A 13,614-nucleotide genomic window follows, 5' to 3' on the forward strand; every position below is an offset into this window, starting at 1 on the left:
CCTGTATCAATTGCATTTCTTACAATAATTACCTTCCTATGAACAGTTTATCTTCACCAAATAGTGACACTGCTGTTTCAGAAACAAAATAATGAAATAAGTTTAATTAAGGTAAGTTCAGTTTAATTTTAACACTACAGGGATTTAGCTTTGTCTTCATGCTGAGTGGGCGGTTCACTTTGTGATATTTACTACTTATTTCAATACATATACATTGTTTATTAATGCGCTTCTGATGAGTGAAGGTGATGAAATGGAAAATTTAACGCAGAAGCAATGATAACTCCTGGAGGTGCCGATACAATGCCTGAGTGTAGCAGAAAGTACACCTTCCAAACACATCCCCAGGCAATCACGTGATACATGTATTACTAGCAGACAGATACTTTCATATGGTAGGCTCTTTCGTTTTTCCCTTTTGAGGCAAATGCTTAAATTTCAGTCCCATAGAAATCTGTCTCTTTGACCATACCTCTACTCTCAAGATTTTTAAGTAGGTCCAGGCCAATATAACAATTCAACAACTATTTCAGTTTTAGTGAAGTAATAGTACCTGGACTTTAGTAAAGCCTTTGACACCGTTTCCCACAGCATTCTGCTTGAGAAACTGCCTGCCAATGGCCTGGACAGGCACACTCTCTGCTGGGTTAAAACTGGCTGAGTGGCTGGACCCAAAGAGTGATGGTAAATGGAGTTAAATCCAGCTGGAGGCCAGTCACAAGTGGAGTTCCCCAGGGCTCAGTGTTGGGTCCAGTCCTGTTTAACATCTTTATCAATGATCTGGATGAAGGGGATTGAGTGCACCCTCAGTACATTCACAGATGACACCAAGCTGGGTGGAAGTGTTGATTTGCTTGAGTGTAGAAAGTCTCTACAGAGGGGTCTAGAGAGGTTGGATCGATGGGCTGCAACCAACTGTATAAGGGTCAACAAGGCCAAGTGCTAGGTCCTGCACTTGAGTCATAACAACCCCATACAGTGCTAGAGGCCTGGGGAAGAGTGGCTGGAAAACTGCACAGCAGAAAAGGACCTGGGGGTGTTGGCTGACAGCTGGCTGAACATGAGCCAGCAGTGTGCTCAGGTGGCCAAGAAGGCCAATGGCATCCTGGCCTGCATCAGAAACAGCGTGGCCTGCAGGCCTAGGGAAGTCATCCTTCCCCTGTACTCGGCACTGATGAGGCTACACCTTGAATACTGTGTCCAGTTTTGGGCCCCTCATGAAAAGAAGGACTTTGAGGCACTTGAGCATGTCCAGAGAAGGGCTATGAAGCTGGTGAAGGGGCTGGAGAACAAGTCTTATGAGGAGTGGCTGAGGGAACTGGGGTTGTTTAGCTTAGAGAAAAGAAGGCTGACAGTAGACCTTATCACTGTCTACAACTACCTGAAAGGAGGGTGTAGCGAGGTGGGTGTTTGTCTCTTCTCCCAAGTAACAAGTGATAGGACAAGAGGAAATGGCCTGAAGTTGTGCCAGGGGAGGTTTAGATCGGATAACAGGAAAAATTTCTTCACTGAAGGGGTTCTGAGGCACTGGAACAGGCTACTAAAGGGAGGTGGCTGAGTCACCATCCCTGGAGGTGTTTAAAAGACGGGTAGAGATATGCTCAGAGATACGGTTTAGTAGTGGGCAGGTATGGTTGGACTCGATGATCTGAAAGGTCTTTTCCAACCAAACGATCCTATGATTCTAAGGAAAATGAACTAAGTAAAATGAAGTTGCTACAACTTAACGAGTCATCAAGAAAGAACTACACAAGAAAAAACATAGAATTATTGAAAAATCCTTGAAGTACTACCTTCAGAGCAAATCAAAGGCTGAATTTACTGAGCAACAGCTCAGCAGCAACAGAACTAATCAAAGCCTGAATTTTGGTGGATAAGCTTATCAGAGTATGTCATGCCAGACCATAAAGGGAAAAATGTATGTTATAAGCTTTTTTCAGTGAAAGTATGTATTTGCCTCTGTGTGGCTTAGGGGTTCATTGTCCCCTCCCTCCAAACTGTAGAATTTTCCTGTTGTTAAGACCTTGTTTAAATTGGGTTGATACTGGCTAACTCACTAAAGTTACTTGAGGAGATGGACAAATTGGCAATGCAGGTACGTAAAGAACTTTGCCCCACAAAACCAGATTCCCATTTGTATGTAATTTTTATAGGCACATTTTAGCAGACCACTTTCAGCTCCTAGCTTTTCCAGTGTATCTTACCAGGAGCTCATGTGCTTGTAGGACCAAAAACCACTTTCTAAAACACCCACCCACCTTTCCTTCTTTGCAGACAAAAATAAAACCAAACCTGATCTGATTTTTCCTTTTGCGTTTTTTGATTACATACATGTAGTTTAAATGAAGTTAGAGCTGTATCAATGTAAAATTGAAGCTAGGCTCCTGTGAATGATGGGAGAATTTATCTTAAACTAACAATTAAAAACATAAAACAAAATTCTCTCTTGGTAACTACTGTGTTTTGATACTTCACATCATGCACTTAACTAATTTCAAATGGACAAAACAATGCATTTTGTTTCCATAGAAACATGTTAGATGAGGATGTATGTTAAACAGTCTCATCAAACGAGACTACACTGCAGAAATGGGAGCTGACAAAGTCTTCTCCTTACTATCAAGAAAAATCTCGATATTAAACCAATATTTATCTAATAGCATAAGATCCACAAGAACTTTAAAGTACAGTCTTATTTTAACATATCTCTGAAACAGAAATAACATTCAGCATATTTCTAGAAGCTTTACAACAGTCAAGGATTTTTTCTTGCAGCTAAGTACTGTGCACATTTTCGCATGAGCTGTTATGCATATTATACATACTATACATATGTATAAATGTAGTGAAAAATAATTCAGTATTAAACATTACCTGCACTCAACCCACTGCATGTAAAATCAATATTAAAGCATAAGAACATATTATTACCTAATACATACATAGTAATATAAACTGAGAAACAGGCAAAAAACTAATAGCAGACAATTACATATAGAACAGTTACGTGCTACAGGACTACTTCTTTGTGTCCATTATTTAGGATTGCGTTGACAGATAAATTACAACCCTCTTTAGTAAATTAAACCAAGAACAGGAAAATCTAATGAGATTAAAATGCACTAATAAATTTTACCTACAAGGCTAGGGATCAGTGATAGGTTTTTTAATTATGTCTTCTATAGCATTCAATCACATTAGCAGTACAGAACATAGCAGACTCCATCAATTAAAAAGATTAAAAACTTCATAACTCATTAACAATTAGGATATAATTTATCGGTATTTTACCTTAGTGAGTCCCTTACTTGACACAGAAACAAACAAGTACATACCCTGATCCAACATATCTTCCTCTTCTTTTTTGACCTGCTTCTGTAAATAACTTTTATCAGTATCCTTGGTTTCTGAAAAACGGATTTAGGATATGACGTTAACCTCTGCATGTGACTGGAATTGAGTATATTCCAAACTGGGGGAAAAAAGCCCTTCTGAAACGAGTATTTGGTATTTTTATCTATCTATAGTAGTTCTACCAAACAGTGCAGTGGTAAAACATCTGGAATAAAAAAATTACAATTTGTACTTTGCTACACAGACATATCAGTCAGATTGCTTCTGGATAATACTGCTGGTGCAACTTATATGCCTACCAGTGTTCAACAGATTATGCCAGTGGGATCCAGAAAACTATGGAAATGTGATTCAACTTTGTAGGAAACAGACAATAAAGCAAATCTTAAGAAACTGTTAATATAAAGTATTGATAATTGGCATAGAAAAGAGGTCAATCTTTTTGGAACCCAGATGATGCAGCTATAAAAATATGTTGGGAATTGAAAGATGACAATAGAAAGAAACGGACAAAAGACTATGGTAGACATTTCCACCAAAACCAAGAGCAGAATCCCATGATGGTTTATAATTAGCAATTCCAGTTTTATTCAGAATTGCATTTCCTTTTTAAGAAAATTTAACATATTAGAGCAACACAGACAAACACAACAGTGAGCATAAAAACACTTGAATAAAATGGATTACAATTTTTTTTCACCTTCATGATGTCCATGTGTCATCTTTAGCATATCAGACTTGACTGGAATAGGAATATTTGCCTCCTGTGGTATATTTCTGAACATCTCAGGGTTTGCATTCTGTGTGCAGGTCATATACGAGACAGCATGCTTGGCTTCCATATAGTACATAATGTAAAAGTTACACATTTCATCATTGGCTGTTCCTCTACACAACACAGAAAAGATGTGACAGTTAGGAAGAAATAAGCTTAATATAGTTGTTAATTAATTTAACTTGTTTAACAGAATATTGAAAGGTTGCAATGAAATGTTGAGAAGTCCCACACTAAAATATTTAATGGTTTTTGATATTCATTGCAGTGAATATCAAAAGATTCCTTCAGTTTATACTAGAGAATACCAGTTTGCACAAAATCCCCATGTATCTCAGAAATTCCTAACAACTTGGTTCCGATTCTATAGAAAACTGCATCAACTATTTAAACTGCACTTCCTTCTCATTTACCTGGTATACTCCTCATAGTCCCCAATGTGTCATCAACTATGCACATGTTCTGATTAAATAAGACAGAACTGTAACATTCACTACATCACCATTCATATAATTCTCTGTCAACCTGGCGCAATCCTACTTTAAAATTGTTGCAAATAATGTCTACTTTCCATTTCAGCAGCTATCTTTTATGACAGTTTTTCCCCCATGTTCAAGTGCATCCATTTATTGGCCAATCACACTAATTCTAATGCAGAAAAACTTAATTTCACTACATATTAAGACATCATAAATATATCTTAAAGAGAAGATAGCACTGCCGTCTTGAGAATAACTTGATCACAAGCTTCTGTAAGGAAACAGGCGTGCAAGAGGAATGATTAAACATTAGCAAAATTCGGTTCTTTGATAAATATTGTGCAGTACTTGAAACAGAAGAAGCTTTTCTGTACTGCCACATAATCCTGTCTTCAATAGAAAAATAAGCTGGTACAAAAAATATTTTTTTCTGAAAAATATTACTGAAGTAGACAATTATGTCTGAAGTAGACAATACGGGGCCTCTTTGCAACTATGATCTGTTTCTGTTTTTTTTTCCTCTGCCATATAGGTTGGTATCTTTTATTTATAGCTACCCATTTATAGCTTACATTTACAGCTACTGACAATGGAATAAGCTAGGACCTATAAAGAAACGTTCACAAAATAAAAGGTTTGATATGACAATTTTTTAATTAGCTTTCACAATTAACCAGTCAGCCCACACTCATACAAAGATATGAGGGTAGCTTATTAGCTGTTTGCAAAAGACGTCAGTGCTGACTTTTCCAGCAGCATCCTGCAGCATTCATTTATTCACCATAGCAACAATAATGACACCAGCTGGAGGGAAGACAGGAGGAACATGGGAGAAGAGACTGTTTCAAAAGAGGAACTGGTATTTTTCCATGCATTGAAAATTTAATGTCCCTCAGAGACCACAAAAATCAGACTCCGACTTAGCAAGCTCTGCTTAAGATTTTAGAAATCATTAACTTCCCTGTTGGGCTCTCAATATCTGTCACTATAATTGCCTCCTCTTTAAAACTCCAGCAGAAAAGGGGATGTGAAATCCACGTGAACTCTGGTTCACCTGACACGTTACTGTATCTAAACATTTCAAAACTGATAATTTTCAACACTTTGTCAACAACAATTTTAGTAAATTCACATAAACTCTAGAATCCTTCCATTAGATATTTGAACTCCTCAGAAATCCTGTTCTGTGAACAAGTTTAATGAGTAGAAATACTGAGGAACAAGTTAAAAATAAACAAAATTTTAAAAATCATGTTAATCACCTTCACACCACTTCCACACCAATATATTCAGATTTCGGTATATTAACAGTACACAGTGAAGCATAATGAAACAAAGGATTCAGCATCAAAAACAAAGATTACACAGTCAAAGAATCTTAAATACTGAAAGGGAACGTTTTGCTTTCATAGACAAGAACATTGACTTTCTCTTGAATAGTACGATACCTGCCAAAAATATTTTGCAAGGCAAAGATACAGGTTGCACTATTTTCCGTCTGTTAAGAGTTTTAAACAATACCTTATATTGCAACCAGAAAAACAAGCAGCCATCATGGCCCACTGCCCCTTCCTTTACAAAGATATGATCTTTACACTGAACGGGGTTCAGTTCTTTGATATGCCTTACACTGGTAAGTCATATAATACTTGACATTATATCAACTCTAATGTTTACTCTGAAACATCATTAAGTTACCTGTTATAAAAATGCAGTGGCTGCTGGCATGGAGTACTTACCAATCTGTAGCAAAACCAGAAGAAATCTTGCTTTATAAATTAGGAATAGTTGATGCCCTTCTTATTTGACAAAGGATAATTTAACCCTCTAATTTGCGAAAGTTCAAGCTTGAGGAGAAATCTAGCTAAATTAAATGGATGATTTATGAAACTTTTGAAGACATGACTCCTGCTTTACCCTTTTACACCAGGGACATTAACTCTATGCTCATATAATTACCTTGAACTTGTACGTAATCAACAGCACAAGCAAAATCAGGTTTCACTTCTGAACCTCAGTTTGCCGAACCCTATACATTTGTGTTGGGTTTGTGTGTGGGTGGTGCCTGTTTTTGGTAGTGGGGGAAGGGGCTACTCTGTGAGAAGCTTCACAAAAGCTCCCCTGGCTCCAAGGTGTACCGGCCACAGCCGAGGCTGAGCCAATTACCACTAGAGAAACACCTCTGCAATCCCTATTTGTGAGGAGAAGGAATGTCTTGAAAAGAAGAAGGTGCAGAGAACCTGGAGGAGAGACCGTTGACCTGAACAAAAGACAACCATCAGCCTAAACAAAGAGAGAGCTTTGTTGCCAGGAGGAAGAAGGAGGAGTGGGAGGACAGAGAACCTCAGACACCCAGTTCAACAGGCATGGAGTAGGAGAAGGTAAATGAAATCCCCTGCAGCCCATGGAAGTTCAGTGGCAGAACAGATACCCATGAAGGGCTCCACATTGGAGCAGCAGAAAGCTGAGCCTGAGGGCAAGTGTGACTGTATTGAGACCCCAGAGACACTCAACGACAGAGCTGGGGTAGACTCCCAGACCTGGGCAGGGAGGAGGTGTGCTGGACCAGAAGTCCATCTGCAGCCCATGGACATCCTCATGCCAAAGTTGGGAGCTGTGCCCGAAGAAGTCTGTGACTCCATAGGAGGCTTGCTTTGGAACACTTTGTTCGTGGACTTTCATGCTGGGAACAGCGCCAGAGGTGAACTGGCTGTAACCCCATTCCCTATCCCCTGTGCTGGTGCCAGGGGGAAGGTAGAGAAATCGGGAGCAAAATGATTTGAGCCCAGGAAGAAGGGAGGGGTGGGAGAAGGAGTGGTTGTTATGTCTCACTGTGCTACTCAGATGATTGATAATGAATTAAATCGATCTTTCTTCCCCAAGTTTGAGTCTGTTTTGCCCATGACCATAACTGGTGAGTGAGCCATCCCTGTCCTCATTCTAATCTGTACCCTATTTGTTGTGTCTCCCATCCCATCTCACCAGGTTGGGGGCAGTGAGTGCAGGACTGCATGGGTACCTGTGGTGAAACCACCACAACATTTAAGAGGCATGCCTGGATACCTAATTTAATTTCTCAGACTAGGAGAGGAAGCAGGATGAAAAAGGTTAGTGTGAACTATGGCGGTCATGAGATGATGTAAGATAATGGAAAGCAGTTAGTGTAACTAAAGAAAAACATGAAAAAACACCAAGACCAAATGTGTAAAGAAACAAACAGCACAGTAAGGAAGGGATAAAACCAAAACAAGAACATCTATCCTCCCTGTCAAAGTTACATACTGAGTAAGAGACTTGGCCAAAACCGAAAATTCATTCATATCAAAAGGACTAGTTGAGTATCACAGAAATAATTACAAAGTTAAAAAAGTGTAACATTGAGAATATGTCATGTTTTAACTACAGTTAGCACATATTATGAATGGTTAAACACTAACTAATCAGCTTTGGAAAAGCTAATGGACAAAGTGAAGTCTAAGTTTGTTTTAGCTTTGCCTTCTATGTGTATTAAAGATAAATCACATAAGGAATTTAAGATCTTTTTTCAGTTAGTTTAACAAAATAAAACCAAATACAAAGTAGAAAATTGAATATAGAAACTGGGAAAGTGAACACGCAGACTTGATCTGATCCTATTCAGATAAGTATTATTTCACAGTTTTCCTTTCACATTTGCATTTCCTATTTTTTCAGTGTTTATATTTGGAACTCAAAAGGTTCTTTTAATATTTCTTTTGGTCCAATGAGTATTCTGAATGGGAGCAAGACAACTGCCACATCAGGGCAATTTTGTCCAAGATTTAAATAACTTTCATTTAATTTATTTTAGCTGTGTATCTTTCCATATACCCAGCATTATTGTGAATGCACTCCTTTTCATCCATCCATTTAATATTATGGTGATAATTATTTTCCAGACATATATAGTTCATATTATGTACCAGTTTTTGTGCAATATTTTAAATACTTGCTTAAAATGCTTATGCATCGTTTCTCAAAATTCAAAGGCAGAAATTATGTAATAAAAATTTAAAGGTCTACTTGTTTCTTTAATTTCTGTTCCTATTACTTCCACATTGAAAGCATGTTAGTACATTGAAAGAAAAGAACATTATTATCCTAGGACTGTTTCTTAAACTTAAAAGATTATTATCAAACAGGAGCTACGTTGGGGAATGTTACAGAAATGCTGACAGAAGCTTTTGGAACTTGTAAAAAAAAAGGTCTACAGTAAAATTAAGGTTTTTGGATATATTTTTGTTAAGTGTTATGGCTTTTGTAAAAACCTCTTCTCAAACTTTTGCGTCAGCTGCTACTCATCAGTATTTTAACTACTCACTGAAAGACAACAAATTTGTGTTGAATCCTTAACCCTCTACTGAGATTGTGCCCACTGCACTAGAAAAGTCATCCCTTGGAGTGCTGCAGCACCTACTTGCAGAACGGTAAGATTTCTGCAGGGTATCTTCAGAGCTCTAAATGTGCTGTAAATTAGGGTTCAAAGAACTGGAGCCAGTTAAGAGATTATTAATATTGCATCTATTTTTACAGCTCTACTTGTCAACTTGATTTTACAGAGCTCTGTCTGTCATCTTTGGCTTAACAGTGTCACTGAAAAACACAGTTCAGATTTTCCTATTTATCACTACTAGTCACTTGTGTTTTCAATATTTTTCATAAAAACCTGCATCTTATTATATTGAAAAAAGTTAACTTTTACATTATTCCGAATTTTTAAGATTAGATTTTACAATGGGTCAAAATTTATCAGGATTTTATAAGCTGCCATAAATCTTATTTCTGAAATAATGAAGGGAAATTGTGAAGCTTTATTATTTTGTATTAAACAGTCAATAACTTCAACTTTAATCAACTGATTAAAAAATACATTTTTTAGAATTGATAGTTCAAATCCTTCTCTAACCGCAGAACAGCCCAACATCTGAGTAAGGTGTTTGGCAGCAGAGGTTTACCTGAGAAATATTCTGAACAATTCAGCAAAGTGATTATTCACATAAGTAAAGCAATGAACATTGTGTAGAGTTAAATCTTCAGCAAACTAGACAGCAAAACAGATCATTCTAGCAGAATTTAACAGCTTGATAGAATTCTCTTGGAAGAAGACATAAATCAAATACATTTCTATACATAACCAATGCCTTGGAAAAAATGGTTAGGAAATGGAGCAAAATTTACCCTATATGGGTGTCTGTAGTTCTGCCTTCACCACTGAACACACATCTAGCTGCCAGGATGTCATCATAGCTAACATCTACAGGATGTTCTACTGGATAGAATGCCTGAAAGAAAGGATGATTCATCATGATTAGTGGAAGCATCTCATCAATATACACACACACAAGAATGACTGTGTTACACATCTGAAAAGTAATTTCAGAATGGTTTTTGCATCATAATGTAATCATGATAATACTTGGCAGTATTCAGTCTCAGTGGCACAGCAACGTGTACCAGTGGAAAAACTGTGATGCAAGTCTGTCGGTACATGACTGCCAACTCAGCTTCTCAGTTTTAAATAGAGATAATTAAAGTTTACAGTTAGAATTAAAAAAAACAACCAACCTGTGGTAGTTGTGGACTCTGTCTACCAATCAATGTCCATTGACCATTTCTCACTCTGTATCCACTCACTACTTTACCTATAACATACCAATACATGTGTGAACGTGAAATATGCTGAAGTGTCTGCATTTTTCTGTTAAATACTTGATATTCCTATTTTGCAATAAAACTCTTACCTAGTCTGTGTGTATGAACTCTGTAGGCAAAAAGGTGCATTGGAAACCTTTTGTAATGGCACGCAATGTCTGCATCAACCACTGTTAAAACATGATGGCAATAAACAAAGAAAAACACATTATTTATCAAACAGAGAAAAGTTACATTGCTGTACTTTGGCATGAAAGCAGTTTACAAAAGGTATACCTACACTGGACAAGAGAAAATTTCAAAAGATATTGGATATTGTCTTATATTTCTGCAGTGTCCATCTCAAGATATCTGTAAAGAAAAACTAACAAAATATAGTACATGTCATTTGAAAATTATTGTGATGATGTACATACAAAATGGGGCTGAAACTCAGTAGCATTTTTTCCAGCATACTCTACTGCTACTTGACGAAGTAAAGTAATACAGTTGCTTACAGAATATGTTGAGGGACACTTAAAATAAACACAGCTATGGTAAATAGTCTACTCAGAAGAAAAATAAAATAAACAGATATAATTCTAAACTGATACAAGGCTTGATTTTAAAATTTTCTATGTAGTTCTAGGCCCGGACTTAAAGATTTAGGGGAAGATGTAGACTTTGGCAGAGAAGTGCTGTACAGATAATGTCTGCAGGCTAGTACTTGTGTTAGGTGCAGCAACAGTAGCTAAGGAAGAGCCTACAGAGAAATTCCTCTGCTGATGTCTCTCTCAGAGATATCTGGGGACTGGCTGTGTTTTTTATGTTACAACAAACTTCACGCTTTACTTAAGCAAATCTGGTGACAAGGCAGATATCAACAGGTACAGAACTGGTTTTATTCCCCTTTCCCTCATATCTCCAGCTGAAAAAGTAAATTTTTGCATTGATCAAATATTGGGGGGGAAAGGGGGCAGGAGGGAATCAGTTTGATACATTTTCATATGGAAGAACAAAGTATGTTAAGTTTCAATTAAAATTAAAAAAATATTTCAAGTTGCTGAATTCACCCAACAGTTGTAGTTTGTTGAGCATTTCACCACCTCATCCTATTTAGGCAGCTAAGTGTATATGGGACAACAAGTGTTCTCAAATGTCTAATTTAAAATTCTGGTATAACACAGGAAAATATAAGGTCAGTATTCAACTTCCTTAAAAAAGAACATTCCATGCTAGCTTGAAGAAATGATATTGAGACTATCCAATCTGAGTTTCAGTTAAAATCCACTGAGTAGGGTTCTAAATAGAAATTGTTCAGAAACTTTATTTCGCCATGTTTTTCAGCACTTTGACCTTTTAACCAACTAGGAACATAGGAATAAAATTCTTAAAGAGAAGCTCCTTACTGGTAGAAATTCCTTTATTAAAACTGAACTCTTAATAAATCACAAATAGTGTGAATTACAAATGCAGATAAAGAAGGGTCCAAAAACTTTAGGATTTTTTTGCGGGGAGGAGGGCAATAAGAAAATAGGTAGGGCTTTTTGGTAGAATATTAAGATGAAAATAAATCAAAGGAATACTCTAAGAATCCTAGAAATTTCAGTATTGTATAGATCATTACTGTTTTTACAACATTGTTTTCCACAACACCGACTGCCCATTCAGACGTAGTCATCGGGAACTATGATAAAATTTCAAAATTATAACTTTTTAAAATAATTTGTTTAATTAAACAATTAATTTGTCCATTTCCAATTCAGCAAGTCTCTGCTAAACTTCTGCAATGAGCAGTAACAGTAAATCAGACGCTGAAATTATATAATCACTTTGTAGAATTATGACTCACCTTTCTCGCCTGGTGGTATTACAGTGTTCACAGACATCATAAGATACATTCCAGCAATCAAAGGCTGCCTGCAATTCAAAACCCAAGCTCTGCTAAACAAGTCCACTCAACTGCAAGTGACACGATATGCAATACCATTTAACATCACTAATTTTTAAATGTTGGATTATGTCTGAAACTGGTCTACTGAGAAAGAAGATGTTACACAGCACTTTCCTTTCCCTCCTTTTTTCATACTGAGCTACAATTTTTAAAGCATATTGTGAAATAGGACAAAATTATCATCTACATAATTGATGTCCTTGTCCCACTTTTCTAAATATGAAGCTCTTAACATGGATCAACTTATTACTGATAGCATTGTTTCATCAAGTTTCTTAGCAGAGACAAAAATTTTTGTGAACAAATGACACACGGCTTCAAAATTCTTAATATTGTGAAGTAAGTATTACTTTTATTTCACATGTTTTCAAAGGAATCTAAATGAGGGGTTTCTGTGCCTTCTGTTCTGATGAAAAAAATCATAATAGGTAAGTAAATTTAAAGATACTTACTTTTGATGTGTCAGATGTAAAGTTACACCAGAGCAGTCCTTGTGTTTATCTGTACCAATCACAGAATAACTTAATCATTAGCAACTGAAGCCATGCAAAATTATTCCACACTAATAACATTCTTCTGTATAAAAAATATCAGAAGACAAAATAAGTTTTAATCTTACTGTTTGCAGTAAAACCTTCACACTGTGGAAACATTACTCAAATTTGCACAAATCTGAACATCACAGATTTTGCTTTTGTAGCAAAATCTAATATAGAGCAAAACTCTGGTGGATGAAAAACTAACTGCTTTTTTGGCACTAGAAATTGCAGATCTTTACGAACTAGCATCTGGGAAATGAAACGGTGTCATTTTTACAACACCATAAAAAATTTGTTTGCTTCAAACAAATTTGTATTTTGATAATAATTAGAAAATGAAAGATTTGTGTAAAAGTAATGATTTAGTCATTAACAATGAAGCAGCCAGAAATTCTTATAACAAAGTTAACATGAGATACGAATACAGACAGCGGTTCTGTTTAACATTGGATATCCTAGAAGGACAGTAAAAATAGTTAATTCATTTGTTAATGTACTGTATCAGCATTCGCTAATATGTTTGACATTTTAATTTAAAGATCACAGAATCACAGAATGTTAGGGAATGGAAGGGACCTCGAAAGATCATCTAGTCCAATCCCCCTGCCGGAGCAGGAACCTAAACGAGATTACACAGGAAGGCGTCCAGGCGGGTTTTGAATGTCTCCAGAGAAGGAGACTCCACAACCTCCCTGAGCTGCCTGTTCCTGTGCTCTGTCACCCTTACCTCTTCTCAAGTTTAAGCAGAACCTCCTGTGTTCCAGTTTACACCCATTGCCCCTTGTCCTACCATTGGTTGTCACCGAGAAGAGTCTAGCTCCATCCTCATGACACTCACCCTTTATATATTTATAAACATTAATA

The 13,614-nt window shown here is 36.7% G+C and overlaps 1 protein-coding gene across 1 annotated transcript in view; it reads right to left on the reverse strand.

Annotated features, from left to right (window-relative positions):
- PAM (peptidylglycine alpha-amidating monooxygenase) overlaps positions 1–13,614 on the reverse strand; it is a 46,265-nt gene that overhangs the window by 21,636 nt on the left and 11,015 nt on the right. Inside the window, exons 3-9 of the mRNA XM_029084159.1 lie at positions 12,664–12,712; positions 12,110–12,177; positions 10,368–10,448; positions 10,192–10,268; positions 9,805–9,908; positions 4,055–4,242; positions 3,336–3,407 (exon numbers count right to left, since the gene is read on the reverse strand). Coding sequence (XP_028939992.1) covers positions 3,336–3,407; positions 4,055–4,242; positions 9,805–9,908; positions 10,192–10,268; positions 10,368–10,448; positions 12,110–12,158 — 571 coding nt within the window. The 5' untranslated portion in view covers positions 12,159–12,177; positions 12,664–12,712. The remainder of the gene's footprint in view (positions 1–3,335; positions 3,408–4,054; positions 4,243–9,804; positions 9,909–10,191; positions 10,269–10,367; positions 10,449–12,109; positions 12,178–12,663; positions 12,713–13,614) is intronic.

The sequence above is a fragment of the Antrostomus carolinensis genome, unplaced genomic scaffold (assembly GCF_000700745.2).
Source record: "Antrostomus carolinensis isolate BGI_N321 unplaced genomic scaffold, ASM70074v2 scaffold15993, whole genome shotgun sequence".
Lineage (NCBI taxonomy): Eukaryota > Metazoa > Chordata > Aves > Caprimulgiformes > Caprimulgidae > Antrostomus > Antrostomus carolinensis.